At 39.5% G+C, this 26,059-nt stretch overlaps 1 protein-coding gene across 5 annotated transcripts; it reads right to left on the reverse strand.

Annotated features, from left to right (window-relative positions):
- Positions 1 to 702: 702 nt before the first annotated feature.
- LOC139628639 (oxysterol-binding protein-related protein 1-like) lies at positions 703 to 20,185 on the reverse strand. 5 transcript variants are annotated; one of them, XM_071490507.1, is made up of 28 exons: positions 19,965 to 20,185; positions 19,543 to 19,680; positions 19,367 to 19,452; positions 19,204 to 19,278; positions 18,853 to 18,964; positions 18,681 to 18,766; positions 18,106 to 18,250; positions 17,816 to 17,883; positions 16,928 to 16,972; positions 16,527 to 16,588; positions 16,119 to 16,182; positions 15,845 to 15,946; positions 15,627 to 15,746; positions 15,446 to 15,524; positions 15,047 to 15,153; positions 9,517 to 9,685; positions 7,825 to 8,017; positions 5,711 to 5,786; positions 4,783 to 4,917; positions 4,420 to 4,517; positions 4,098 to 4,280; positions 3,895 to 4,002; positions 3,529 to 3,618; positions 3,148 to 3,274; positions 2,935 to 3,051; positions 2,650 to 2,773; positions 2,474 to 2,564; positions 703 to 2,014 (listed from the first exon to the last, which is right to left on the reverse strand). In XM_071490507.1, exons 2-28 carry the CDS (start codon positions 19,664 to 19,666, stop codon positions 1,912 to 1,914), a joined length of 2,889 nt encoding a protein of 962 aa, XP_071346608.1. In that variant the 5' UTR covers positions 19,667 to 19,680; positions 19,965 to 20,185; the 3' UTR covers positions 703 to 1,911. The 5 variants fall into 5 exon arrangements, with proteins under 5 accessions (XP_071346608.1, XP_071346607.1, XP_071346606.1 ...); XM_071490506.1 differs by having other exon boundaries at positions 16,515 to 16,588; positions 19,543 to 19,717; XM_071490505.1 differs by having other exon boundaries at positions 16,515 to 16,588; positions 19,965 to 20,184.
- Between the last annotated feature and the right edge of the window lie 5,874 nt (positions 20,186 to 26,059).

A 26,059-nucleotide genomic window follows, 5' to 3' on the forward strand; every position in this document is an offset into this window, starting at 1 on the left:
TCAGGGAATATTGACTGCACTTTTAGGGCTGTTGTCTTGAAGGAGAACAATCCAGCTACAGCTACATATTTAAAGTGTAGCACTGCTATTGGATCTTTTTACAGTCGTGTATTTTTTGAAACGTACTTGACAATAGCAAAAGTCTAACGTTTACTGCTCTTCTTGAAAAATGTGACTTTTTTTTTTTTTTTTTTTTAAATATGCTGTCCAGTTACTGTCAACACAGACAAATGTTTTGCTGGTGTGCTGCTTTTAGAACTGCAACGTAGTACATTATGGTAGATGCATAGATTGAAGCAATAATGGAGATGACCTGTCTAGGTTCTGCATTGCACAGATGAGTAATGGGTTGCCTCACATTCTGTTATATCTCAGCATTAAATTGTTTCACTTGACCATTTCCATAATACTGTGCTGGTTTTCATGTTGGTAACTGGTATAAAACATAAGGAGTTTGGTGGTTTCATGGCCTTCAATTCACATCTCATGCTGAATTACTTTGCACTCAGAACACTCATCTAGATCCAGGATTTTGCCTGATCCCCTCTGTAGATGAGTTGTACAATGAAACTGTCTGAAAACAACTTACATTAAGGTAGACCAATATGTCTACATTCTATTATATACCACTAAAAAAAAAACGACTGAATACTGTGAGTTTTCTTAAAATCAAAGCAAATAGCACAAACTCCTGGATGTTAAATATTAAGCTTTTATTTAGCAACAATAGAAATTATTTTCATTGATACCCAAAGAGTGGTAAAAGAAAAAAACTACAACTTATAGCAGCTATCCACAACATAACAATATTCAGTGCTTGATTGTGAAGGAGGTAAGGCTTGCATAGTAAAAGTGATGCACATGCGTTTATTGTTATAGTTGGATTTCGATTAGAACAATGCACATAGCATTAGGAATACAGCTAATTATACTTAACTATGGCAAGACCTTTACACACACACACGCACACACACAAATCTATAAGTGCAGAGCCAGTGTCCCTGCTTTAGTATAATTAGAAAAGTGCTACTGTGTCCACAGAATCAGGTAGACTTATGTGCATCACTGTTAGTCTCTATAAACATCTATACAGTACATGGTTTGGGGCTAAAGAATATTCTAAACATTTATTTTATTGAAAAAGTCTTACTGCTGCAGTACTGGCCATCATTCTTGTCAGATATGGTAACATTTTACTCACAATCACTGTTACACGGAAACAGCTAGACACAGATTTACAATCACCTGCAGTGGACACTGCAAACAAGCAATGAGGCAAATTTCAAATATCCACCTAAACACTAATTAGCTGCATCCGTCATTGCACCAGGGAGGCAAAACAAAAGCAAATGCACCAGAGCAGTCTTTTAATACTTTGCACTGCATTATAGTATGCATGCAGAGTGTCAGGGTTAAAACATCTGATCAATGCTCTCCATTGTAGCTGTCTGTAGTGCTGTTAATTTCTATGTCTCCCCAATGAAGCGGATGAGTAAAATGTTTTCATAAACAGAAGGAACTGTTGACAAGCTACAAACAGTAAGACCGAGGTTGCTGTTTAAACACTCCATCTATCTAACATGAAATATTTCTAAAATACATTCTAGTTTTTCCAGTACGTGCCTACACCATACTTAAGTGGTTGAGAACCACAATAAATGAGCAAAAGAGTTTTTGTGCTTTATTGTTCACACAGATCTATTGAAGAATATATGCCTCTTGGTTTTTTCAGTGTTTTACTGCCTTTTAAAAAGGAATATTTTATGCATAACTTCTTAAATTAAACCCCATTCCCTACCTGCTGTTCTATACCACTTCAATTACACTGATGCGTATGCCAGGAGACCCAGCATAAACCCAAGCACAGTCCAAAGGAGGTAAAAGTAGATACCCTGTGTGAGTTTCTACTTGTTAGTAGATGTCAGGCAGATGAGAGTAGTTCCTGTCCCAGTAGCCTTTCAAGTAGAGCCAGTCCTGAGCTTTGTTGTGAGGGTTGGGTCCTTGCTGAAACCACCTGCACAGATTTAATAATAACAAGATCGATTGAATTTGAATACATCACCTGCCCATAACAAAAAAAAAAAAAAAAGACAGACAGACCACACACAAAATGCATAACACTAGTTCATGGCAATGTGCTATTGTGTACAACTGGAAAAAGATGCTAGTCCTCCTGGGTCAAACTAAATATCCAGTATCACACACCAGTGCTTTCAATTAAGAACGACACAGTTGCAGTTGTACATTTTGTCCTGAAGAGGGTGGTGTCGTGCAACACTTCACACCCAAGCAAACAAGAATAAAAAAGCAAAGCTAAGAGCCAAACCTTGGACCAAGTGCAGCATTCCTTCTCAGTTATAATAAAGTGGAAGGCACAGTGGATAACACAAGACAATAGGGAGGCATTTAGTACAACCAATCCCACAATCAGCAATTGAACAGCAACATTAGATGACATTTCTCAGTCACTAACCTTGTTTTCCATTCCTCTGTTGATTTGGTGCGGTTTTTCCGGGCCATCCTCTGTTTCTCCTCAAGTCTCTTCTTCTCTGCACTTGCCAAATCTGTGAGACATAAATGCAGAAGTCTGAACATGGAACTTAGCTGGTGTGGCATAACTGGGACTCAAATCAAAGTCATACACTGTACCTATATCTCCATTCTCCATGGCGCGAATGTCAGGTCTGAGGCGACTGTCTGTGGGAGGAATAACTCCCTCCATGCTTTTCTCCAGCTCATTTAGCTGCATTGCGAATGTGGAGAATGCATAGAACTGCCGCAGAGAGAATTAATTTACCACATTTTCAACTGCAATCGAAGGTGTGAGGATGAGAAGCAACAAAATAACACAACTGACTCCGTCTCCACCTTATATGCCTGACTTTTCTTTTTTAAATTTACATATTATTCTCCTTCCACCTCCATCTGAGTTACCTTGGCTGAGTTTTCTGGTCGAGGCGTGATCTTCCAGATGAGCTCACTGCCTGGGATGACCTGCACTGTCTCAGCATCAGGTGGAGGCAGCTCTTCTGGCTCCTCATCCACACTGCTCTGAGGCCACAGACATGGACACATCATTTCAAGGTTAACTTGAACCAAATGGAGACAAAATGTAAGCGACTTTGAATTTATTATTATTTTTTTTACCTGTTTACTGCCCTTCTTATCATCTGAATTCTTTCTGTCAGACTTCTTGTGGGCATCAAAGGTAGCAGGGTCTACTGTGTACAGGCATTCAGTCCATTTGCCGTATATTGCACAGAGCTTCTTTTTGCTGCAAACATACAAAAAACAAACACTGTTAAAATACAGCTTTAGATGTGTTTGATATTTGATACATTATCTCTTAACATTATTGTTCTGACAATACTGATGACTAAAACTGCTATAAAATAAGCTGTCTTGTTACATTACATATGACAAAGTAATAAAAAATGTAGGAATTTATGACAGATTGGCTCACTGCTTTAAGGCAATATTGAATGTCTGATAAATAATAAAATCATTGGTTATCAACAAAGATGATACCTTTTATCTAGGATGTATCCCTCCACTTTATGGAGCTCTTTTCCAAAGACGCCGCAGGGCTTGAACGTCATGCTGCATCTCTCTCCAGTCCTGCCACAGAATGACAGACTGTTTACTAATTCTCTTTTACCATTCTCCTTCTGTGAGCTGAGGCTCTCAAACATTAATTATCCTGCTCACGCTTTTCTATTCTAATGGCAACTGTCCCAGTTCTGCTCCCATGATCAATAAGCTGAATCTGAAAGTAGATCAACACTCCACTGCAGAGCGCAGACACAAGTTATTCATGTACCCAAGTCTCTATACATGCAAGTGCACTAGGCAAGCTCGTTTGCGGATAAACATACACAGAGAAATTTTTTTTACTTGTGATTGATCACTTCCACATTGCCGTACTGCTCAATCCACAGCTGACCAACAATGATATTGTGGACACAACAGGTGGGGTTTGTCCAGGTGTAGGCTTCATTATATCTGCAGAGACAAAGAAGCAGAGAGACCAGACAAACATTATGTAAGATGATGCTAAAAAGCTCAAAATGAATCAAATCAGACTTAGAAGCACTCACTTGGGGAGCTCCAGTGTGATGATACCCTTGGGTTCTGCTTCTATGCTCTTTCCCCAAAACTTGAGTTTGGGGTAGATGGAGCCATGGAAGACAAAATCCTCCTTGAGGCCCTCAGCATGAAAGGCACTGACTGGAGGGTGATGGCTTACTTGCTCTGACACCCACCTAAATCCCAAATCGTCTCTGATGGAGAACAAAGACATGGCTGGTGCTGCAGGGAAAGTCCACTGAGAGATCTTAAATCTCCACTAAATGCGAAATGTTTTGTGTATACTTGTCCTCACGACTGTGTGTGTGAATTTAAGATTGTATACTGTCTTACCTGATGAGCTCAAAGGTCTCCCCCAGTAGTGGATTGAAAGGCTTCCCTGTCCTCTCCCACTGTGATGCTACAGCTGACACAGCAAATGCTGCAACACACTACAAAGCATTGACTTATGATTAATTACAGGCAACTAATTCAATGTTTGAAAATGATAAAGGAGGAGGAAATATATAGAAGTAACAACTGAGTCCCATCACAGCATGTGACCGTTATTCAGACAGATACTGATAGCACAAGGTTAAATAATGGCACAGTGCTTCGACTTGATTTGACTTGGTTCAAATGAATAATGACAAATTACCTTGGAAATGAAGTATTAGTATTTTTATGTGTTTTTATTGAAGATAATGAACATGATACCTTCATCCTCTCGACGGAGTCTGTTGTGGCATTGGCCTGGTGGATGAGGTAGGTGTGCTCCATGTATTCTGTTAGCCGCTGGATGAAGCTCAGAGGCTCATTAAATACCACAGGCATGGCAATCTTTGACAACTCCTGAAAGAGGAGTTGGAGAAGATAAAAAGAAACTGTGAGGGCACAGACCAGTGCATCAGCAGTCAATATGACTGAATACAGAGGAGCTGCAATCAGTGCTCTCTTTGCACAGCTTATATATGATGTGTGAATCAGTTAAATAATATGTGTTTAAACATGTAAATACAATGAAACAAACCTTTCTCTTATGTGTCTGGGGTATGTATGTTTGTGTACTTGGGGTGTCACAGTTCACAATTAATGGTTTAATTGTGTAAATGTTAAGGTGGTGTCATCAATCAACACTACTCCTCATATCTATAATATCAACAGACATCAACAACTGCTATTTAACAAAATAAAAAAAAAATGTGGTGAGAGAAGACAGCAGATATTCTCTTAATTCAACAACCATATGACTGAACTCTTTAACAGGCTGTAAGCATACAGTAGTATCCTGCATGTCTGTATATTGACTGTATATCTAGTTGTGGGCCCACTGTATAGCATATGCATGACTCAGTATCCATGATAAATTAAGGAGTAAAACACTGATAGACAATATTAAATGTAATGAAATCCAGGCAGGGTCTGGAGTGAAGACTGGGATCCCTTAGGACACTGACACCAAAGACTGATACTCCTAATGGTAAAAAGGTAATGAGGAAGCACAAAACTGATTTAAACTGAGTTTAGTGCTACTTAAGACTACTTAAAAACAAAATCTCAAATCTGCTTTTATTTTCTCTAAACTGCAAATTACAGAGCAACAAGTTAAAGGTAAATCTGTTCATGGAGGTTTGTCTGTTCTCACCATGCCAATGCATTTTTTCAGGATACTCCAGATGCTGACATCATTTCTGGAGAACATGGGAGCCGGGAGAGATGTTCTATAGGACAATAATATAAAGACACGGAGAAACACTGTCAACTGTGAGAATAACATTAATGAGGACAGTATCTAACAGTGCCCATATCATGTACCATAACATACATCTATGTGTAAATATATACATTTTTATCTTTATTAATGGAAAGTCATCAGATTGTTCATTTTGTGTCAAGTGCAGGAAAACTTCGACACTTCAGACAATGTGATCTGGATTTCTCTATAGCTTCATGATTCACTTTCATAATATGCCACCAAATCCAGGACCTGCAAGTATTGGGTCAACCACACGTTAAAACTCGCTGCTGAGCTTATACTGTTTAAAATCTGCAGTACAGATAACATAGCTTGACCCACCATTTGGAAACAAAGTCATCTGACGCCTGTAAGCTAATGAGCTGTCAGCTGGTCTGGTCAAGCCTCATGCAATATCTATGAATGGATGTACAATTGCATGTGTTGGTTTTCAAGACTGGTTATGAGATGCACTTGCAATGCAATTGCCCTTTTTGCATATTGAGTTTGGCTCAGAAATGCTTCTCACAAAAGTTTGCATATTGTTTGAATTATATTGGATGAATTAATAGATTTTTTTCTGATATTCTAATCTGAACTAACATGCAGTAACTTTCCAACTCCTTCTATATATTAAACTTAGTCACAACAGAGACTTAATTCAGTCAAGCAGCAATGTTTATTTTCCAGTCTTGCAACTACAGACAGCTGTAGTGTGGACTGATTTACAAGGTATACTGGCTTGAGGCAGATGCGATCCTTGTTTGGAAACAAGTGCAGCAACTAGACAAACAAAAACCTAAATTAGTTAAATAAACAGAGAGGTACAGAGTCAGGTTTGCTCCATACTATACTCCATGCTAGCTTTTGCTCAAAAATTCATTTAAGCATTAGACTGAAAACCTGAAACATGATAATGTTGTTTTCTTTATTTCTTTAATGTCTGAAGATTAATGGGACTTGTAGTTTTTACAACTGCCAAATAAAACCATCCTTTCTTTGATGAGATGCTCAAATTTCACCATAAAAGTTGACCTGTTTAGCTTAGATTATGGTAAAAAAAATACTCCACTTTTCAGAAATACAGATAAAATATTGTTCAACAAAGGCTATTGAAACACAAGCCAACATGGAAGTGAAGTAAATGAACATGTTACATTAATACTTCTGCAGTTCCTACAGACAACACTGTCCACAGTTGAGCTCTAGCAGTCTTCAAATTATTACATGCATGACAATAAAACATTTCAGTACTGTGTTCCTGTTATCTTAAGTCAAAGACAGATTATTTGGACATTCTTCTGAGAATTGATGGTAGAGTGTTATTATAGAAAGGTAAAAACTGAGAGAAACAACTACACAGCCCATCTACAGGCAACCAGGGGCAGACATATTTGAATGACAGCAGTAATTCCAAATAAACAGACACCTCATAAATCTTCAATGCACTACACACACACACGCCTCCACATATGCACACAGGGCCAAGCAGTCAGCCAGCAAGGCCCTCTTCCTCCAACTCCTACTCTGAGCCAGCACATGCTAAATTATTCATGGATCACTTGTTGGATTAAAGAAGAGAGGCCAAGGCAGAACCAGCATCCACGGAAATGAAAGAGGCTGTCAAATCTTCATGAAACAAAGCACCAGCACAGCGCTAAATTGACTGTTCACTTGGAGAGTTGGGTATGTTCGGAAAAACACAACAGAGGCTATTCTCTGTGGATTGGGTGCTCAGACAAAAACACTTGACTACAAAAACAGCCAGGAGTGGAAAGGAGGACCATTACACCAACTCTACCATTTACTGGCTACCTGAGGTCTGCAACCTGTCATCAGACATGTGTACTAACAAGTCACATGTACAAGATTTAATTCGTCCAGTAATTTAAAGTTATATTTTACTTTAACTCTGCTACCAGCTGGAGAGCACTCAGCATGGATGTCTTTATATTTCCACCTGTCTCACTGTCATCGTTTAAGCCAGTAAACAAGCATGACATCATAACTGGAGCATGTCCCACCTGTGCTTCTTGACTCCATTGTACTGGGCTGGTTGGTTGCCATGGTTACCCTCCCCTGACATGCCGGTAGGCCCCCTGAGTGCGCTGGAATGGCGGAGGCTGCTGAGAAGGGGGGTGTCTCTCCCCTCGTCCTCTTCACAGGAGTGACTGGCCACAGACAGGAAGCCGCTCACAGAGAGGTCCGACTCTGACTCTGTGGGATGATGACAGGAGGCAGATGCCAGGTCATGCCAAACACTCTCTCACACATGCACACAAACGCACACATATGCACACACACACACACACAAATGGCCAGTTCGAAAGCTGCAGCCTCAACACCAAACTGTCTGCAAATAACCACCTGTGCTCAAGTTCCTCTCCAACCCCCCCCTCCCTGCTGCCTGCCAAACCCCACCTGAGGATTGTGTTCCAATGAGAGGCCACACAGAGGCTTCATTTCCTCCAACATTGTTTGCTCTGTGCTTTTGCTGTATGCAACTCCTCCTCTTGCCAGCACTGTCAGTGACATTACAGGTACTGTCACATACACAAAGGGAGGTATAGTGTGGTATTTGTACACTATGATGGATGACATCATATGATGAGATGTTGGTGCTTGTTGTGAGTACATGTACCTGTATTTTAAATTATATGCTGACAGAAATTTAAATTTCAAACATAACAGCTGCATGGATGAAACAGGATGTGGCAGATACAACACTGCTGCACAAACATACTTGGTTGGGGTTTGCGCACTCTGTTCTAACATATGCTGAGCACACTTTAGGGACTTACTACAGAATGTCTCTGGCCAGTAGATAACTCAGGGCTATCTATGAATAATGCAGTGATTCCTGAGAAAAGATTGCTCCATAGTGCACAAACATGTTGTAGAAGGAAGTCTGCTGTATATAATCACCATGGTGACAGAGAATCTAACTTTGTGCAATATAATTTACATGGAGGACATGTTGTTGATGCAAATACTGTACATGGCAGATATTCAGTGAGTAACCACTGTTGAATTGCTCTCCATTAACTAATGATTTGAATTGTACTTAGAAGAAAAGTCTCAGCATAATCACTTTCCCATTACCCTTGAGAATAAGAGAAGAGGACATTGGCAATGTTTCTGGGCAATTTCAGTGAAAGACAGTGTGCCAGTGGGCGTGCGCACACACACACACACACACACACACAGCTGTGTTTCTTAACTATGGTTATGGTTATTGTTGCTTAAGTGCAGCGAGACCTGAAAACTGTAGCAGTTTGGAACAAGATGTGCTGCTAGAGGGGTTTGCTCAGACACATGTATGTAAATATGTGTCACAAGGTGCCCTGTGGAGTTTTCTTTCAAACAAAAAGTAATGTTGACATGTGTATCAGGTCGCCAGCGTGCTTGTGCATAACACAAACAAAATGGGAACCACACGTAAAAACACTGCTCCATAGCGCTTCTACTCGTCTAAAACTCCACAGGGTCCCTTTAAGGACAGGACTGCAATATCAGGAATGAGCCCAACTCACTGAATGATACATTTAACTTAATGATCAGAGAACATAATGCTCTAATCTCATTTCTAATTTATACCTTGGCAAAGACACTTTATAAAAATTGTACTATAATCATACTGATCTTGTATAACCCCAATGAGATACTAACTTCTTGATTACATCACTAACTGACTACTTACAGTAAGGGCTGCTGACCTGATTCAGCGTCATAGAAGTCATCTTTGGTGAGAGTACTGAGGGTGGACAACCTCCTGCTCTTGCTCAGCGACTGCTTGAGTTCGTCGTGTTCAGTTGCCAAAGTCTGCAGAGCCTCTGTCAGAGCTTTATTCTTCTCTACCTCCTGCTCTAACTTCAGGCTCCACACCTGCAAGCACAGGGCCACCAGACAGATAAAACACACATACACCCCAGAGACAAGGTACAGTATAAGAAGGGAATATGCTCATGCATTTTGAGCCAACATTTATGACGCATGTGTACAGTATAGATAGTGTAACTAACAAATATTGACTGATGGTTTGACAGTGTTAGTGGTTCTGATGGCAGCCTATTGTTCTATCCCTGCCCACAGATCTGGTTTCCACCAGTCGGAACCAAATACCCCAGTCTCCGAGGGCTCTGTAGCCCAGGACTGAGTGTCTCTTCAGAGCAACCTGAGCCAGGCCAGTGTGGGACAAACTAGATCAATGATTCCTATTGTCTAACACTGCTGTCGTGCATCTTTTACTAACTGAACAGAAGATAGATAACTTCTAACTAAAAAAGCTAGAAAAAGTGCACGACAGTTGCTGCCAAAAATGACAAATTATAAAACTTTAAAGGACATTAATAAACTCCATTTACAAATTAAATGCCTTTCTAACTAACATAAATTGGAAAAAAAAGGAAAAAAAAAAATTGCACTGATCATGAAAAACTCCCAGTGTCACCTTGGGCAACACAGCAAATACTGAGAGAAATAGGAGCTTGGAAATCACACTGTAAATCTGAGACTACAAAGCAAGGCCAGTGTCTTCTATTAAAGATGAAAAGTTTTGCCGGAAACATTATTGTTGTGGGCACAGACAAGCACAAGGAAACAAATCTGCTGATGTGCTAAAGGTAGTTTTTTTTCTTTTAATTCATTGACTGTAACCAAGTGCATCTACTGCTCACAATTTTTCTTTCAGATATGTGCCTATAAACATCATGTTTCAGTGATCACCATGGAGATTTTAAGTGATCAACAAGGTCAAAAGATTAGTTTTTGTTAAATTCAAAGATGTGATTCTATGCCAGGATTTTTTGTGTGACACTCCCACTAAAGTAACAGCTGTGAAATAAATACCAGTGTCTTTTTATTTATTTGAGAAGATTTTTTTTCTTTTTTTAATCATAAGATAATATATAATATTGAGTATATAGAACTGTCCCATTGCATTCAGTGGCTCCAACTTCAAAACTGCTGCAGATGCCTGTGTGGTGGAGATGGATGAGGCAGTGAAACCACTAAGTAACACATTTACTTATTTGCCGATTAGTTTTTTGGGATCAGCAAACTTCAAGCCTGCTAATCCAGCCATTTGTCATGAATATTGATCTTATTCCAATTGGACCACCCCTAAACCAGCTAAGGGCTTATCGTATACCTTTTGGAAATAAATAATGTAAACCTGATTTCTTTTGTGCCTGAAACTTGATTCAGCAAAATTTCATTTTGTACACACTTACAAAAGTGAGGATGACTAATCTGCAACAATATGCAGCTCTTAAATGTGCGACAGCAATAAAACCCCTATGATCAGAATATATGATTCATCCCATATCCTATTCATCTGAAGTGACGAATTTGTGACCTTACCACATATCACCCCATTATGCACATCCGACGTAACCAAAAACCATCACTCACACTTAAATTACCCATGATCACTTTATATAAACCATGTCCATGTTTATATATTACTGTACTTAAACATGTACTCTGTGTTTCACTAAGACTTCTGCTGTAACTGTGATAGAAGCTGACAAGCTGCTTCTATCATGAGGTTTAACAGCCGTCTGGCACCTACAGTCAAGGGCAAACTTAACACCTTCGCTCTTGTCGTGATCACACTTGCTATACTGTTTGTTCAGCCCCTTTAGGTTGTGTTCTGTGTGAAAATAGGAATAAAGTGTTAGTGGATATTCACATTCTGTTCTATTCATATTTGAGTCCCTCTATATAATATAGGAAATCATATTATTATAACATAATCATATTTTGACGAGATTAAATTACTTTGAAGCCCAATTGTGAAAAAAATCAGCATCATTCTCTTGTGCTTGTTTGTTTGTGCTCTTACTAGCTGCCAATTTTCCCAAACATCTCGAATATGCTTCAAAGTCAACAATAGCAGAGACACATAGTGACACTGGCTAATAAGAACCATTGGACATGTATCAAATGCAAGTCCATAAATAGATTGTCCTTGGAAAACAGCACTTAATTCAACCCTTTTTCAGTATATGGTATAAAGTAAATGAGCTCGCTGTGTAGAGGCCTGTGTTAACACTCCATGTCCCAGGCACTTGGCTTAAGAGCCTGTCCAGGAACACAACACTTTGTTGTGTAACTATCCCAGCCAGCTCTTTTCCTCTTACTGCATCCTCTCGCCTGAGCACAAACAGCGCTATTTTAAGCCCTGCTGAGGCTGTGTGCTGTAGCTGTTGCTGAAGCCTGGGAGGGATGCTTCTCCTTGGCCAACACCCCAAAGGGTAGAGCATTTACTTTGTTCTAAAATTTGCTTCCTCTGCTGGAGGGGAAGCAAATCTCAGAGTAAAATTTTATTATAGCTCTATACAGTACTCTGTAACAACTCTAATTGTAACTGTATATCAAACTATATACAAACCAATGATGGTGACCAATTACACAGAAGTAGTGCCAGGTACTCCTGTATACATATGTATCTTGTGTCCTAAAAAATTAGGTCTAATGCAGGTCTAATGTACACCTCATCACACAGATCTCATGACCCAAAAAGAAGGAGGCCTGTGCACAAACCAACAAGAACATTTTGCAGTGCCCACTGAAGTCTGTCTCTCTTGGGTATGACATGAAACTCAGTAGGTCAGTAATACATGCAACTATGGTTGAAGCAAAGGTCAAACTGTACTTTGTGTTCTCTCCAATTCCCAATGGTTTGAAGGCAATCTGCTTTCTTACACTATGTCAATCCAAAAGTATGAATGACCGCAGAGACATTCTCCTGCCTTCAGAGCAATACAAAGTGACAGATCTGCTTGGTGTGTCATCACTAAGTGGTTTCATGCTAAAAGCCTTCATTTGTTTTCTTGACAGATGTGGAAGCCTGCTGCCTGAGAAACACTAAGGAAGGCTGGTCTTATAAATCTGTGTTTCCTGAATTACTGTAACAACCTCCAGGACAGTTTCTGTCTGGGATTGCCTATTTGCAGCTCATTACAATGTTTTGTGAAGAAAGTTAGCGTCCTACATCTCATGTAGTCGCCAACCCGTCATACTGTGTCCTGCATGTATTGAATAATGTGGTGCTCTCACTAGCATACTTTAGTTTTGCAGCAGCTGCTGAAATGGGTCAGACCACATCTACTGTGCTGAAGGGCAATACTGTAATTGCTGTGAAACCCTTTGAGATATAATTCATGCTCCTCTGTTACACATCTGCCTTGAAATCAAAGCACAATTACAACAACATGTGACTCAAGTGTGTTATGTACTGAAGAAATGTGTAAGTGGCACCAACAGAGGCATCTGTGGCAGGACAATGGGAATGTGGGATTAAAATTAATACTGCCTAATACAGCCAATCTCAGCACTGTAGCAAATATAATCCATTTAGTGCGCGTAGTAGCAGAAGCTTAACATGAGACCCATGGCAGTAACATGCTTGTTAAGACATTTTCTACTTATTATACTATCTGGTTGTCAGGTGAATTCAGTGTCCATTGTAATGACATTTCCAATGCTTCTTGGGCGATGAGACCGTGATGAATGTCCTGTAATAACAACAGCCAGTTATTCCTTGTGACAGGACAGCAGCTGTTGCCAATTCATACTAAGATAATGGGATTTGGCAATGCACACATCGCTTTGTAAACATGCTACATTTGGGCATGGTTGAGCAATTATCATATCTAGTTGACTTTGAAAGCTTTAGAGTGTTATTCTATCTGATGCAAAACAGTTTTAGTTAGCTACACCGAATTATACAAAAAAAAAAAAAACAACACCTATCGACAAAGGAATCCTTAGTTGTGTCTCCATATTAAGATAATTTTAATTGATTGGTTTTACAGTCGGAGAGTTGTAGTACATACCAGCTATATGCAGCAATCACTCAACGCAGTCTCTTTATTGGTAACGAGAGTTTGACATTGATGTATATGATAGTTGAATTTTTTATTTAGGTGCTACAGTACTGTGAAATACAAAAACTACTGGATTAAAATGGTCACACCCACAATTATATCTTAAAAGCTTAACCTTAAGTATCACCATTTCAAATAAGTCCTCAAAGCAATCTAATCAAAGCAATGTCCTCTCCAAACCATCCGTCAGAATTCATTACATTATAAGATGATCTCATTAAAAAGATGCAATTAGCAATGTGTTCAGTACCACTTCAAACAAGCTACATTTCACACACAAAAGTCAGATAATGCAATCCACAGTAACGACCTACGCATATTGATAAACACCTCTCATTTGTGCCAAAGCTTCAAACCAACGCCACACTAAAAACAGAATTGATGCCAAACTTCAAATGCCTCACGCCAAGTCATCTGGGATCAGCCCACTGCAAACAATGCCAGTTATTCAGCTCACAATAAAAAAAGATGAGAGGAAAACAGAGAAAAACTGTTTGGTTTGTACCTGTGCAGAAATTGCCGTCGCTGTCTCTTCTTTCTCCTGTGCTCAGATGCTCTGGCATGTGGAAGTGTGCCTGCGAGCGTGTATTTTTACTGTTTGAGAGTGAAAGCATGTATCGCCAGCTGAGCCTGTGAATATGCACACACTTGGGTTCCCTCACTCAATGCACAGCCTTTCCCTGGAGTGGGAGTGTGTGGATCCAAATCCAAGTGTGTGTGTGTGTGTGTGTGTGTGTGTGTGTGTGTGTGTGTGTGTGTGTGTGTGTGTGTGTGTGTGTGTGTCTGTGTGTACATGCGCATCTACACTGATCTGCAAGCTGAATGCAAACCTAAGCATAAAAGCGGATCTTGCTGGTGTCCTTCGGACAGACATGCCAGTGATTACCACACTGTTCCACTGCTCCTCCCAAGGGCACGACACAACCACGAGGACAGGTGGACAGGGACACACACGCGCACATGCACTCACACGCAAACTTCCAACCTGATTTGTATGAAAGAGATAATGTAAGGGGGAGGGGCTATGTGATCATTCAATACAATTTCTGCAACCAATCGCAGCTCAACACGTGGGTGTGGGTATGGGAATCAATGAGATGAAGATTCATAGAGGCTCAGTGAGCTGCTATATTACTAGACTAAATAAGATGTCAGATTTCTATGGAATTTGTTTTACATCACCAGGCAAACACTGTTTCATGCTTAGAACAAATAGTACATCAATATATTATATAAACCCTAGACAGGTTTTTATGGTTTTAATATCATTTAATTAGGTTTGAGGAAAGGTATGATGATAAACATAATAAATGGACTGTATTGTGTTTGTTACTTTGCTTAAGTGTTTCCCTACCTCTTCTTGTTTTGATAACAGTTCAAGGCACAGATGGAGGGCAGCACAAGTTTCACTGGAAAGCTCACTGGTCTCTTTGGCTTTTAGTAGAAGAGGAGCAGCCAAAGCTTTGAAACAGAAAAAGACAAAATATAATTACTGCTTAAAATGTATACGATATTAGAAAATAGTGCTGCAGCTAACAATTATTTTCATTATGTGATTATTTACATTATCAACAATAATTTTTACTATTGGTTACTATAGTCTACTATATTAAATGTAAGAATTAAGATGAAATTGCCCATCAGTTTTCCAGAATCCAAAATGACCTCTTCAAATTGCTTGATTTGTCCCACCAACAAAACAAAGCCCAAAAATATTTCAATGCTGGTATGTGACAAAGTCTGGGCCAATTACCAGAATTCTCCTCGTTCTTCACCATGGTTAGGAATATTGACACTTCACTCTCCAATTTCTGCTGGCAAGTACTGGCTGCCTGCAGGAGCACATGACAGAGGCGCTTAAGCAGTGGAACCGTCACGGCTCAACAAACATGCATCTTTTAAAAAAAAAAAAAAAAAATTGAACTTGATCTTACCTGAACTGCTTGTGTCAGGTTCCCCACTGCCCCAACATCATCACCATCATCGATAATCTGTTCTTGGGTGCAGTGACGAGTGCTATAGGATGAATGTGCCTCAAATGCATCCAACCATTTCTAAGTGAAAAAAACACCAATAACATTTACGTATTTGTCCACTCGTGCAGCTGAATCAGTCAGATTATTTAGGTTGGAGAAGGTGAATCTCATCTCACTTTTCTTGTTGCCACCGAATCTGTCTTTGAGGGGACCTTAAAATTAAGCACAGTGTCATCAAAGCACCTGAGCATGAAGAAGCAATGATCCCATGGTTTGACCTGGAATGAAAAACATGACCTCACTTATGGCTATGCCCTGCTGCACTGGATGTCAAACATCATCATGTCATAAGTGCAATATGATCACATATGAAACATTCAAGGACTGAGCATCCTTGCGTAGTCATGAAGGGTAATCAGTTACAATGAGCCTCTAACCTCTTCTACCTACCATGCAGTAGGCTTGTGTTAGAGACTTACTGCCCTGTTTTCTGACACCAGCCCGGGCATCAGCCCTAAAAAAGGAAAAGAGCACACAAACACTGGACACAGTGTAGGAAATAAAACAGCAGTAATCTAATCTTTAGTACAGATGTAGTCACTGTTCATAGTACCAGCTTTCACTGTATGTGCTGTGAACTATTACTGAGCCCTTCATCTCCAACAAGAACTGTTTGGAAGAAATGAGACTTGCTTTTATTTCAGCCACGAGGGATGGCGTAATAAGAGAGAGACTTCTATCATGGCTAGCGACCTATGTACATTATATACAATGAACTACAAATGCACAACACATAACTATAATGTTTTAGCTTTATATGACTCTGTACAGATAGAGTTATCTCACTGTCTGGGGTACCAGGAGAGAGTTCCATCCTCAATAACCACCCAGTGGGATCGCCATCCAAGAAACCGTGAACTCTGTGAGAGACACATGAAATCAATAACAGATAAACTATGTAGCAATAGTAAATGTAGAAATATATCTTGTGTAGAAGGAGGGGACATTTTAATTTTTGTATTATTTTAAATAAACTAATAATCTCACAATAACATTTTAATATGTGAAATACAAAACACAGAATGATAACAAATAAAGGGTTTTGAGGAGCTTTTGCATATACTCGTGATGATGGTGATATAGTGTCTACACTAACAGGAAAAAACTAAAGTCTACACCATCAAATGTGGGAGAGTCTGAGCAAAAACATTGCCTGACTTTTTAAGAATAGACAAGAACACACTTCAGCAGCTGGGTACCTTCCAAAGAGGGCCTTCAATCTTCTGCACCCCACTGTTCACATCCTTTGAGGGAAACAAAAAAAAAAAATTCTCAGACAGAGCCTGATTGACAGTGTTGAAGAGTATTAGGTGAGACCAGAAACACTAAACTGAGTTATTCTGTATTACATCAAAACCTGTATAGTTTCAGAGGTGCATATTTTTTCTAATTAACTTAATAGCTTAGTGTCTAGTCTTTTCTTTAAATTCCCTCCATGACTATGCAATACTCTGCATTGAAGCTATGCCAGGCTTATCAGACATCCAAGCAAGAGCAAGGACTGCTGACTTGCAAGGCTCTTCCTCCACAGTTGCCAGACCTCAGGTGAACTTGTACAGAGATACTGTGTGTGAAAAGAGAAAATGGAGCAAGATAGTTGGGTACAACTATATTTAGGCCAAGTGCAGATAGCAAAGACAATTTTTTCCTACAAGAGGAAATGAAAACATCAAATCTGTGATTAAGGTGCTGAACACATGGAGCACCGAGTTTCAGTAGAAAAAAATTAGTTATCAGCTCATGGAGTGTCCAAGATTGGAGTGTTAAATCCTCTAGGAAACATTAACAAGGTCAGCCAATTTCACAAAAAATCTGTTCAGCAGATTTTTATTTTTTCTGTGCTAAATTCTAGCTTGATGATGATGTTAGAGAGGACTCAATGGAATAAATGGATCATCCTTTATGGATCATTAATCAAATACCAAATCTAATACTGACTGTCTGAAGTCAATAACACTAGCTGGACAGTGTAAGTACATGTACTCAGTTTAGGCGTTACATGTCAGAAATGTGCCTTAAATGTTAAAATGAGCAGACCTGATAAATCAAAGGAGTGGAAGGTTTGAAAACTAGTTATCTCTCCTTACCCTGTCTTGAAAGGCTGCTACAGTGTGTTTCAGTTCATCGCTACGGACCAGGTCCAGGGCTGTCTGGTCTGCAACAACATCAGCCATACAAGCAAAGTATTATGTACATTTAGACACAGCCTAAGAACAAAAACTGACAGAAGTACACAGTATTAACCATGCATATGGGTATTAAACAGCTTTGATAACAAATTATGATTTCAAGGACAACTATGTTAAACATTATTGAAATAATTTAATATTAGTCAGAATAAGAATGGATGATGCTGAGGACAAGGTAAATGATGTACCATTGTTGTTCCTGATACTAGGGCTGGCGCCAGACTTGAGCAGCTTTATGATGCACTGCTTCTGCCCTCTGTAGGCTGCACAGTGTAAGGGTGTATTACCCACTGCATCCCTGCAGTGAATATTTGGAGCTTCCTTTCCACTGAGCTTAAGAATAGAAGATATATGAAACCCAGTAAAACAGCTTAGCATAGCACTGTGAACCTGTTCACAATCTATCCACCTTAAATTAGGAAAACACTATACACAATAAAGGGCAATTATAGCTCTAATTTGGTGCATTTTTTCCCCCCACTTAACAGTCACCACTGGTTTGCAAAACAAACAGCAGATCATCAGGATAGTTGACTCCTGACTGAGCCTGACTGACTATTTGATCAAATACATACAACTGAAAAGTAACAAATACAATGAGAATTTTGTAAACGGTGCTTAATGTTGGCAATATGGACAAAAAAGAATGCAAAGTCTGTTGTTACGTTTGTGGTTCAGTATGTGAATTATTACACTTTAATGGTTATCAGATCAAGAAAATACAACTCTTCTGCTGAGGTTCAACAAAGATTCAGACGCTAACCAGTTTAGATAGAGTTGAGATATCCCCCTCTCTGGCTGCTTCCAGGAGCTTTTCCTCTCGCCGCCTTGTCTCCCTCCTCTCTGCAGCTGCACAAACAAACACTATTTGAGAACAACGGCTGCTGAGCTACAGTGATGAGAAGCCATCAGCAAATATTCCCATCATTTCATACCCTCCAGCATTGTAATGATTTCATCATCCTCTGTGACATCTTTAGGGACTTGAGCTGTTCCATTGATTATGTTGGCACAGGCATCATACCGCAGCAGCAACAGAACAATCTCCTTGAGGGTCCACAGCAAAAGTAAAAAAAAAATAAAAAAAAATCTGACCATAACTTGTCATCACTCTAAAGCTTCGATTTGAGAAAAGTAGACATTTGATGGAGTCTGTGACAGTGATTCCACTGACATTAGTTTGGCTAGAAAGAAAGTACAGTATATCACAAGTTACAATGCAGACTGCATCTCTTATTTTAACAAATGAGCTGCCAGGGAATCACCTCTATTTTTCCTTCTTTTACGTTTCTTCCAGTGAAGGCTGCTTTGTGTAGAGGTGTGTCGCCCATGTTATTCTGCAAATTCACATCAGCACCGGCCTGCAAATGTGATCCATACAGTAAATTTCACTGGCAGCAAACACGGCAATGATACTGTATGCAGAGCAATACGAACATCAGCTTTCACCTTGAGTAATTCCTCCACAACATCTCTGTGTCCAAAGTAACAGGCCTGATGGAGAGGTGTCCATCCTGAGCTGGCTTTGGATTTAGCTACAGTGACACAAAGAAAAGTGAACAGTCTCCGGCCTACCTGAAGACAAGCTAGGCGGCGGGTCATGGCATTTTAATTTCACTACTTACATCTGCAGTTGATGTTGAGAGAAATGCTTTGGTCGATCCTCGACTGAAGGAGCCTCTCAATATGAGAGCAACTGCCCTCTTTAGCGTAGAGGAGAAGCTGGTCCTCCAGTCTGTCTGCCTCCATTACCTCTTGACTTCCTTTGGCCCAATGACAGAGATAACAGACGTTCAATCCCTGATAATTACATTTAGCACAGGCTTATTTTACTAGGTAGGACATAAAAAGTGAAATATTTGGTCCCCATGCTAAGTCAGACACTTTATATAGCCCGTTCACTTTTCTTTTAGCTTACAAATGAAGGGAAATTTTTAAAACAGTATAACTTTCACAAAGGGTGTGTGGGGCAAATTCACCAGAACACTAATGACCTTGTTAACGTAATATAATGTTTGCTATAGTGAGATAACAGCTGCGGACTTACAGGGAAGGATTTCCAACGCTTTTATGCAACCAAATTACTCAGACTTTGGTCTGGTTCCGCCAGAGAGTCGGGGAGACACAAGACTTCACAACCGAAATGTGATCATTTCAATCAGCTGACAGCCGTCGGCAGCCGTCATGTGACCGGGCAGCTGCTGTGCGGGTTCACAGGGACGTAGCTGTGTAGTGTGTGTGTGTGTGTGTGTGTGTGTGTGTGTGTGTTAGGCTGGTGTTTCTCCAATACAAGTGTACTCCAATACTATATATATATATATATATATATATATATATATATATATATATATATATGTGTGGGTATGTATGTGTATGTTCAGTCCTGAGAAGAGTTTCTAATCAGGCAACCTCAGTCAAAACACCTGTGCGGGTGTGACCCATGTGACCATGGGTTTTATAGAGGTTTAACCCTTGTGCGTGTGAAAGCCTAATACCATAGATTGTGTGATTTTATGTTGTAATGGCAGAGGGGTCAGAAATTGCAGTTTCAATGGGGACATTTCTGTTCTTAAGGTTCTGAGTGTAACTATTTTGCATACACAGTACATTATAGACATATTACAGGGGCTGAGGTTGAAATTCCAAAATCCCCCAAAAATCACACACACCCTTGGGAAGATTTATGTCAGTTGCATTAACATGGCCAAACTGATCAAAAAATGAAAAGGACATTTTTAGGATGCACAAGGGTTAAACATTTTTCTCACGATTGATCATAGTGTTTGCTAACCTTATGTCATTTCCAACATGGCTCCACACAGTTTCAACCTGATTAGAGGCCCAATTAGCCAGTACTTCATTTGCACACTAGATGGAAGCATTCGCTGCACCAGCTAATGTCTGCATAGGTGTAGAGCTGTGTTTACTTTCTAAGCTTTTTCCAAAGAGGGCTGGGGTCGACAGTTATAAGGATTGGCCAAAATTCACGCAGGAAACTGCACATGCAGCCACATTTTGTGTTTAGGTGTGCACATGCATTTTCCAAGCAGAAATGTGAACACTGGATAAAGCCAGGTTTCAAAATTCTTGCTTCAATTTGTTCAGTCAAAGGTTTTTGCAGCAGGGATTTTGGATGTCTCTTTTTACCACTAATAAAAGAGAAAATACTGTCAACAGCCATAAAAAAAAAAAAAAAAAAAAAAAAAAAAAAAAATTAAATTCACCATGTTTTTAGGAATTAAATGTTATTTAAATCAGGCCATAAATTCTAAGTAAACAAACCCCTCTGTAAAAATAGCATGTGCATAGGAATATAACTAACTTTTGTTGAATTTAGGGGATACCAGATACACCTAATTGTGTATTTTGGATGTTTTCTTTCCACTAGTCTGACAAGACATCTTATGGAAGCTAAATGTAGTCCAACATCTAAAAAACTGACCACTGCATGAAAAAACAATGTTTTCTCCGGCCACGTCTTGCCTTAAAGGCCATTTGTCCTTGACATTTTGGGCCCTTTTATTCTACATAGAAAACTGAGCTGTCAACATTTTTGAGGTATTGAATGTCAGTTCTCCATGTGTGACTTTGAAGGCCCAGCTTACTTCATGCAAATAGGTCCCCTGAGGTATGTGCATATCTGGCATGGAGGGGAGGTCATACTGTAATGAAGGTGGGTGTCAAAGAGAGTTACTGAATCACCTGTGAGAAGAGAGATGTCTTTTTGAGGGGATGTGTTGACCAGTTACTTTGATCACAGGAAGGCTAATACACAATAGAGCTGCACGGGGTTGACACAATAAGATCCTAATGGAACAGGCTTGAATGCTAAAGTCACTAAATCACTTGCAGGAACATATTGCATTTGAATAGGAACAGCAGCATTTGCCAGTTGAAAGATAAGTCTGTAAATCAGCACTTCGTTATGTGAGTTTTCAAAGGAACATAAGACAACCAGTGCCAAAGAGGCCAACTCAGCTGTGCCTAAATTGCAGATGCAATCATCAGAATAACGGCAGAATTCATTGTCAGAGGGAATTAAGGGTAACAAGTCTTGGAAATCCTAACAATAATGCCATACAAAGACGAACTGCTCTGAAAAAGAGGAAAAACAAAAGAGACACATGAAACAAATGTTTTCCGTGTAGAGGTTTGACGAAGGCTGCTAATTGGCTTGCAACTTATCTTTGTAGCAGTGCTTGCAATTATATTTTAGTGGCATAAAAGTTAAAGTTCTTATTTCATTTATTTATTTCACATTTTTGTCGACCCACATTCACTACTGAAAGAAGGAGATTCGATTTTTATGCTTTGTGGCTTTGTAATCTTTGACAAAAACAGCAACATTTGGCCTCATTGGTTGGTCGTCATTTATCTTTGTATAATATAATGACTGTTGAACCAAAATGATGTTGCTCAATATTAGGGACAAATTGTGTTCAATCGTAGCCCTCTCACCTGTTCAAACAGACAAAGTCATGTGGATCACCCCATGCTGGGGAAAGAAAAAGCCACTTCACAGCTTCCTTTTCATTTTCAGCCAGTGTACCTATCTTGTTGTTGGTTGTAATTATTGCCATGCTCTATATGTTGTTGATAGAAAGGGGTAACTACTTCTGTCAGTCGAGAAATGCATCATGGGTTAAAGGCGGTCTTTTCAAGTCATTATGGGTGAGCTGATCATAATTTGCTCCACACTCGTGGGATGTTTGTATTGATCTTATTGCAAGTACTGCTCCCTAAGATGGGCCAGCACCTAAATAAAACCCTCTCAGCGCCTGGATTGAAAACAGGTTCTCTCCTCGTCCTTCAGAAACCAACAGCCTCTGCATTTTATTTGTTAGCACATATCAATCAGTGATTATCATTGGTGACATGGATAATTACAGTGGATCGGAAGTTATGGCAACACTGCTGCAGACATTAATCAAAGCATATTCATCAAATCAGGTCTGGAGAGGGAGAGAAGCGCACTGGGCTAGTTCCTGCTAATTAGCATGGCAATTATTGTAAGCTGTCACAGTTCTTAAGCAACAGGGTGGACTGTGTGTGCTCCAGAGCGTAATCCTTCACAAATTACAAGATAATGGAGGCAAAGAGAGGCCACTGCTTCAAAAGGAACCAAGAGATAGAATCCCCAGCAGGGACATTTTAGGGACAGGCAGCGAGAGAGAGACAGTGAGCGAGGGAAAGGTAGGGGAAGGAAGTACAGCATGTATTCCCTTCACATAGAGCTGTCTGAATAGGAGAAGCTTATTTGACTGCTTCTAAGTGATCGACTCCAAAGGAAATAGGCCTGAAAAGTTGTTTTTCTACTGACACATTATGCTTTGTTTTTTTTAACTGTGTAGTTTCAAAATCGATTAGAAGGTAATAGCCAATAATAAATCCCCTATGATTCTGCTGTATTTCATGACGTGCAGCATGAGCTGAGTGGATGGTTCAGCTAATAACCGCAGATCAATAGTCCTTCTCTCTCCTTGAGTCCAGCATGTGACATGCTTAGCTATGGTGCAAAATACAATATATAGCTTATTCTAGGAGCCACTCAATTCTAGGATTATAATGCTTTTTCATGTCTTAGAAGTCTTCGAAGCTGAAATATTTTGAAGCAACAATAGATAATTGCCAAAAATGCAGGCAGCACTTTTCAGAAAACCAGTCTGCTGTAGCCTTTCTGATACAGCACATAACTATACTGTCATTACACATTCACCGCGATAGGACACTATTACACTGATGGTTAGGTTTGTTGTGTACCTTCCTTAAATACCCTGTACACCCACACAGGTGTCTTCTACCCAGGGTGAAGTTGGGTAGAGTCGTTATCACGTGAAGGCACCAAACCAAATGATCCAATAAGAAACATATAGGTGCAACCTCTGCCACCCAAACAGGTGCAACACAACTTTTTCAAAAAACACATGTTGATATGTCACAGTGTATATTACAGGTGTAAATAGTAAAATGGATGATGGCTGAATTCCATTTAGCTGCTCTGGTTTCAGAGTCCTGGTGTTGTCCATGCTGGCTCACTGTCATGACGTACTGAGACACCTGAATACAGAGCCATTATTACTAATGTTATCAGCAACACCTTTGCTTTTTCGTCTATGACATGTCAATATGTATCCCGCGGCAAAAGCCTCTATGGTGGTGCAGCCAGACCAAAACTCACTTCCCATTCATCTCAGTGTGGAATGGGGTGAGACACATACATTCACTTTCTGTTGCAAACTGATCCACCTCTGTCACTTCACGCAGAGTTCTGGTTAAACTTTGACACAAGGCTCTTCAAGGTCCTGCCAGTTTGAGAGGAAGGTAGGAACACTCATTCTGAAAATATTGTTTGTTTATGTTCTTATTTTATAACACTAATAAAAAATAATAGAAGCAGGTGAGAAGGAGGTTGCCTGAGGTGAACACAACAGTAAAATGTTTGATAAAACACTATAATCTACGACTTTGTGGACTACTTTTGTAGGCACACTAGCCGTACTAGCTCCTGCAGTATATGATTACGACCCACAACCCTCCCATGCGGTTTCCTGACTCCCCTGCTTTTGTCCCTCCTTCTTTTGTGCTGCGTCCTCAGGTCTGATCAGGTAACAGAGGTGAACATACATGCATGGATGGACCATGGTTGCATAGGGCCTTCATGGGACTGTTCTTTACACCGCTGATTGTATTCAGAAGGTTTTATGAAATAAATGGTGCAAGTAATTTGTTATTTTCTGTCTTCTCTTTTCTGTATCATAGCTTTTTATATGGAAATGACCCCAGGTGCCACATTTACCACACAGTTTACAATGCTTAAAAAAGTAATTTTCACTTGAGATTTGACTCATCACCAGACACATTCATTGTTTCTCAACTGCATTGTCCCTAGTGGACCATCAGGTTTAGCTTTTATTTTTACAGGGGTATTGTCAATAACACTGATGGGTGTTAAGACAGTAAAGCATTAATATTCGTTTGAGGAATATAATTTCAAAAATAAGTGCTTTAATACTGCATGGATGCTGCAGGATAGATATGTTACTATTTTGGGATAGATTGCCTCCAGTTATTTGTTTTGCACTGTTAGCAAGGAAATTGAAGTAACAACCTAATTCTGAAGCATTCTTAATGCATAATTACATCACAGAAGCAAGAGGAAGCAGCGAGTCTTGCAAAGCAAAATTTAAAATAAACCACCAGTGCTGTTTACATCATGGTGGAGGTGAACATTTGAAAGACAAAGCAAAAGGGACTACGTAATACTACCGCTATATTTCTAAATTATACAAACCAGCTCAATTCATTTCCTCTCTTTTAGCCTAAACATGCCTCATGCCTTCTGTGCTTTTAATATCCAAGATTTTGTTTTAATGGTTACACAATTCTTACAGTAGTAATTACTGCTCAGTGATATTTACAATGACTTACTCAATACAATTTGGTATGAATCTGGGGTACAGTTATATACGGATAAACCAGCTTGGAGCTTTTGATAATGAGATGAAAAATTTAACAAGTCAAAATACTGTCAGGATGAGGCACACCCACTGCATTTCAATGAGCTACTGTGGATCTGGAGCGTAAGTTAAATGCCAGCACCCTTCATCTCGCAGGCAGCTCTGCCAAGCAGACTGTGAGGCTGTGAAGCCATCCAACTATGAGTTCAGCTCTCTCATTAATGATTAGCATTTATTATGTAAACTGTGACAGCTCTGATGTGATGTGAAGACTGAGACTACCAGGGGATATTTCTATTATGTTCAAATGGGAATTATCCCATACCTCCAATATTGATGCACATCAACAGTTGGAACATCCTTTTCTCTTTTTGATTTTAGAGGGCAATCAACTAAAAGGAAAATTGTTAGAGGATGTGATGAAAATGCAAATTTTAAAATTGAAAATTTTTGTCATTGTTAAGAAAATGAAAATTGTTCACTTCTCATTTTGTTAGAATTTCTTTTCAATGCCAGGTATTGTTTGTCACTGGAAAGTCAAGTCACAGCAAATCTGCACAAAGAAACTGTGATTCATCACTAAAGTAATGCAAAATTATATTTCTGTTCAAACTGTTGTTTGGTGAAAGTAAGAATATCCCTTGATGATTTAGGTGAACTGGAAAATGACCAGAGGTGTGATTTA

This window comes from Trachinotus anak, unplaced genomic scaffold, assembly GCF_046630095.1.
Source record: "Trachinotus anak isolate AG129_WGS33_773 ecotype Australia unplaced genomic scaffold, CSIRO_AGI_Tana_v1 ptg000012l, whole genome shotgun sequence".
Lineage (NCBI taxonomy): Eukaryota > Metazoa > Chordata > Actinopteri > Carangiformes > Carangidae > Trachinotus > Trachinotus anak.

Bases quoted from the DNA above. Each gene is read 5' to 3' on its own strand.
- LOC139628639 (XM_071490506.1), bottom strand. From the start codon at position 19,666: ATGGAGGCAGACAGACTGGAGGACCAGCTTCTCCTCTACGCTAAAGAG. The intron at 16,589-16,927 runs GTACCCAGCTGC...TGTCTCTCACAG, and splicing joins TTGAAGGCCCTCTTTGGAAG to AGTTCACGGTTTCTTGGATG. The intron at 2,774-2,934 runs GTAACTCAGATG...TCTCTGCGGCAG, and splicing joins GACCAGAAAACTCAGCCAAG to TTCTATGCATTCTCCACATT.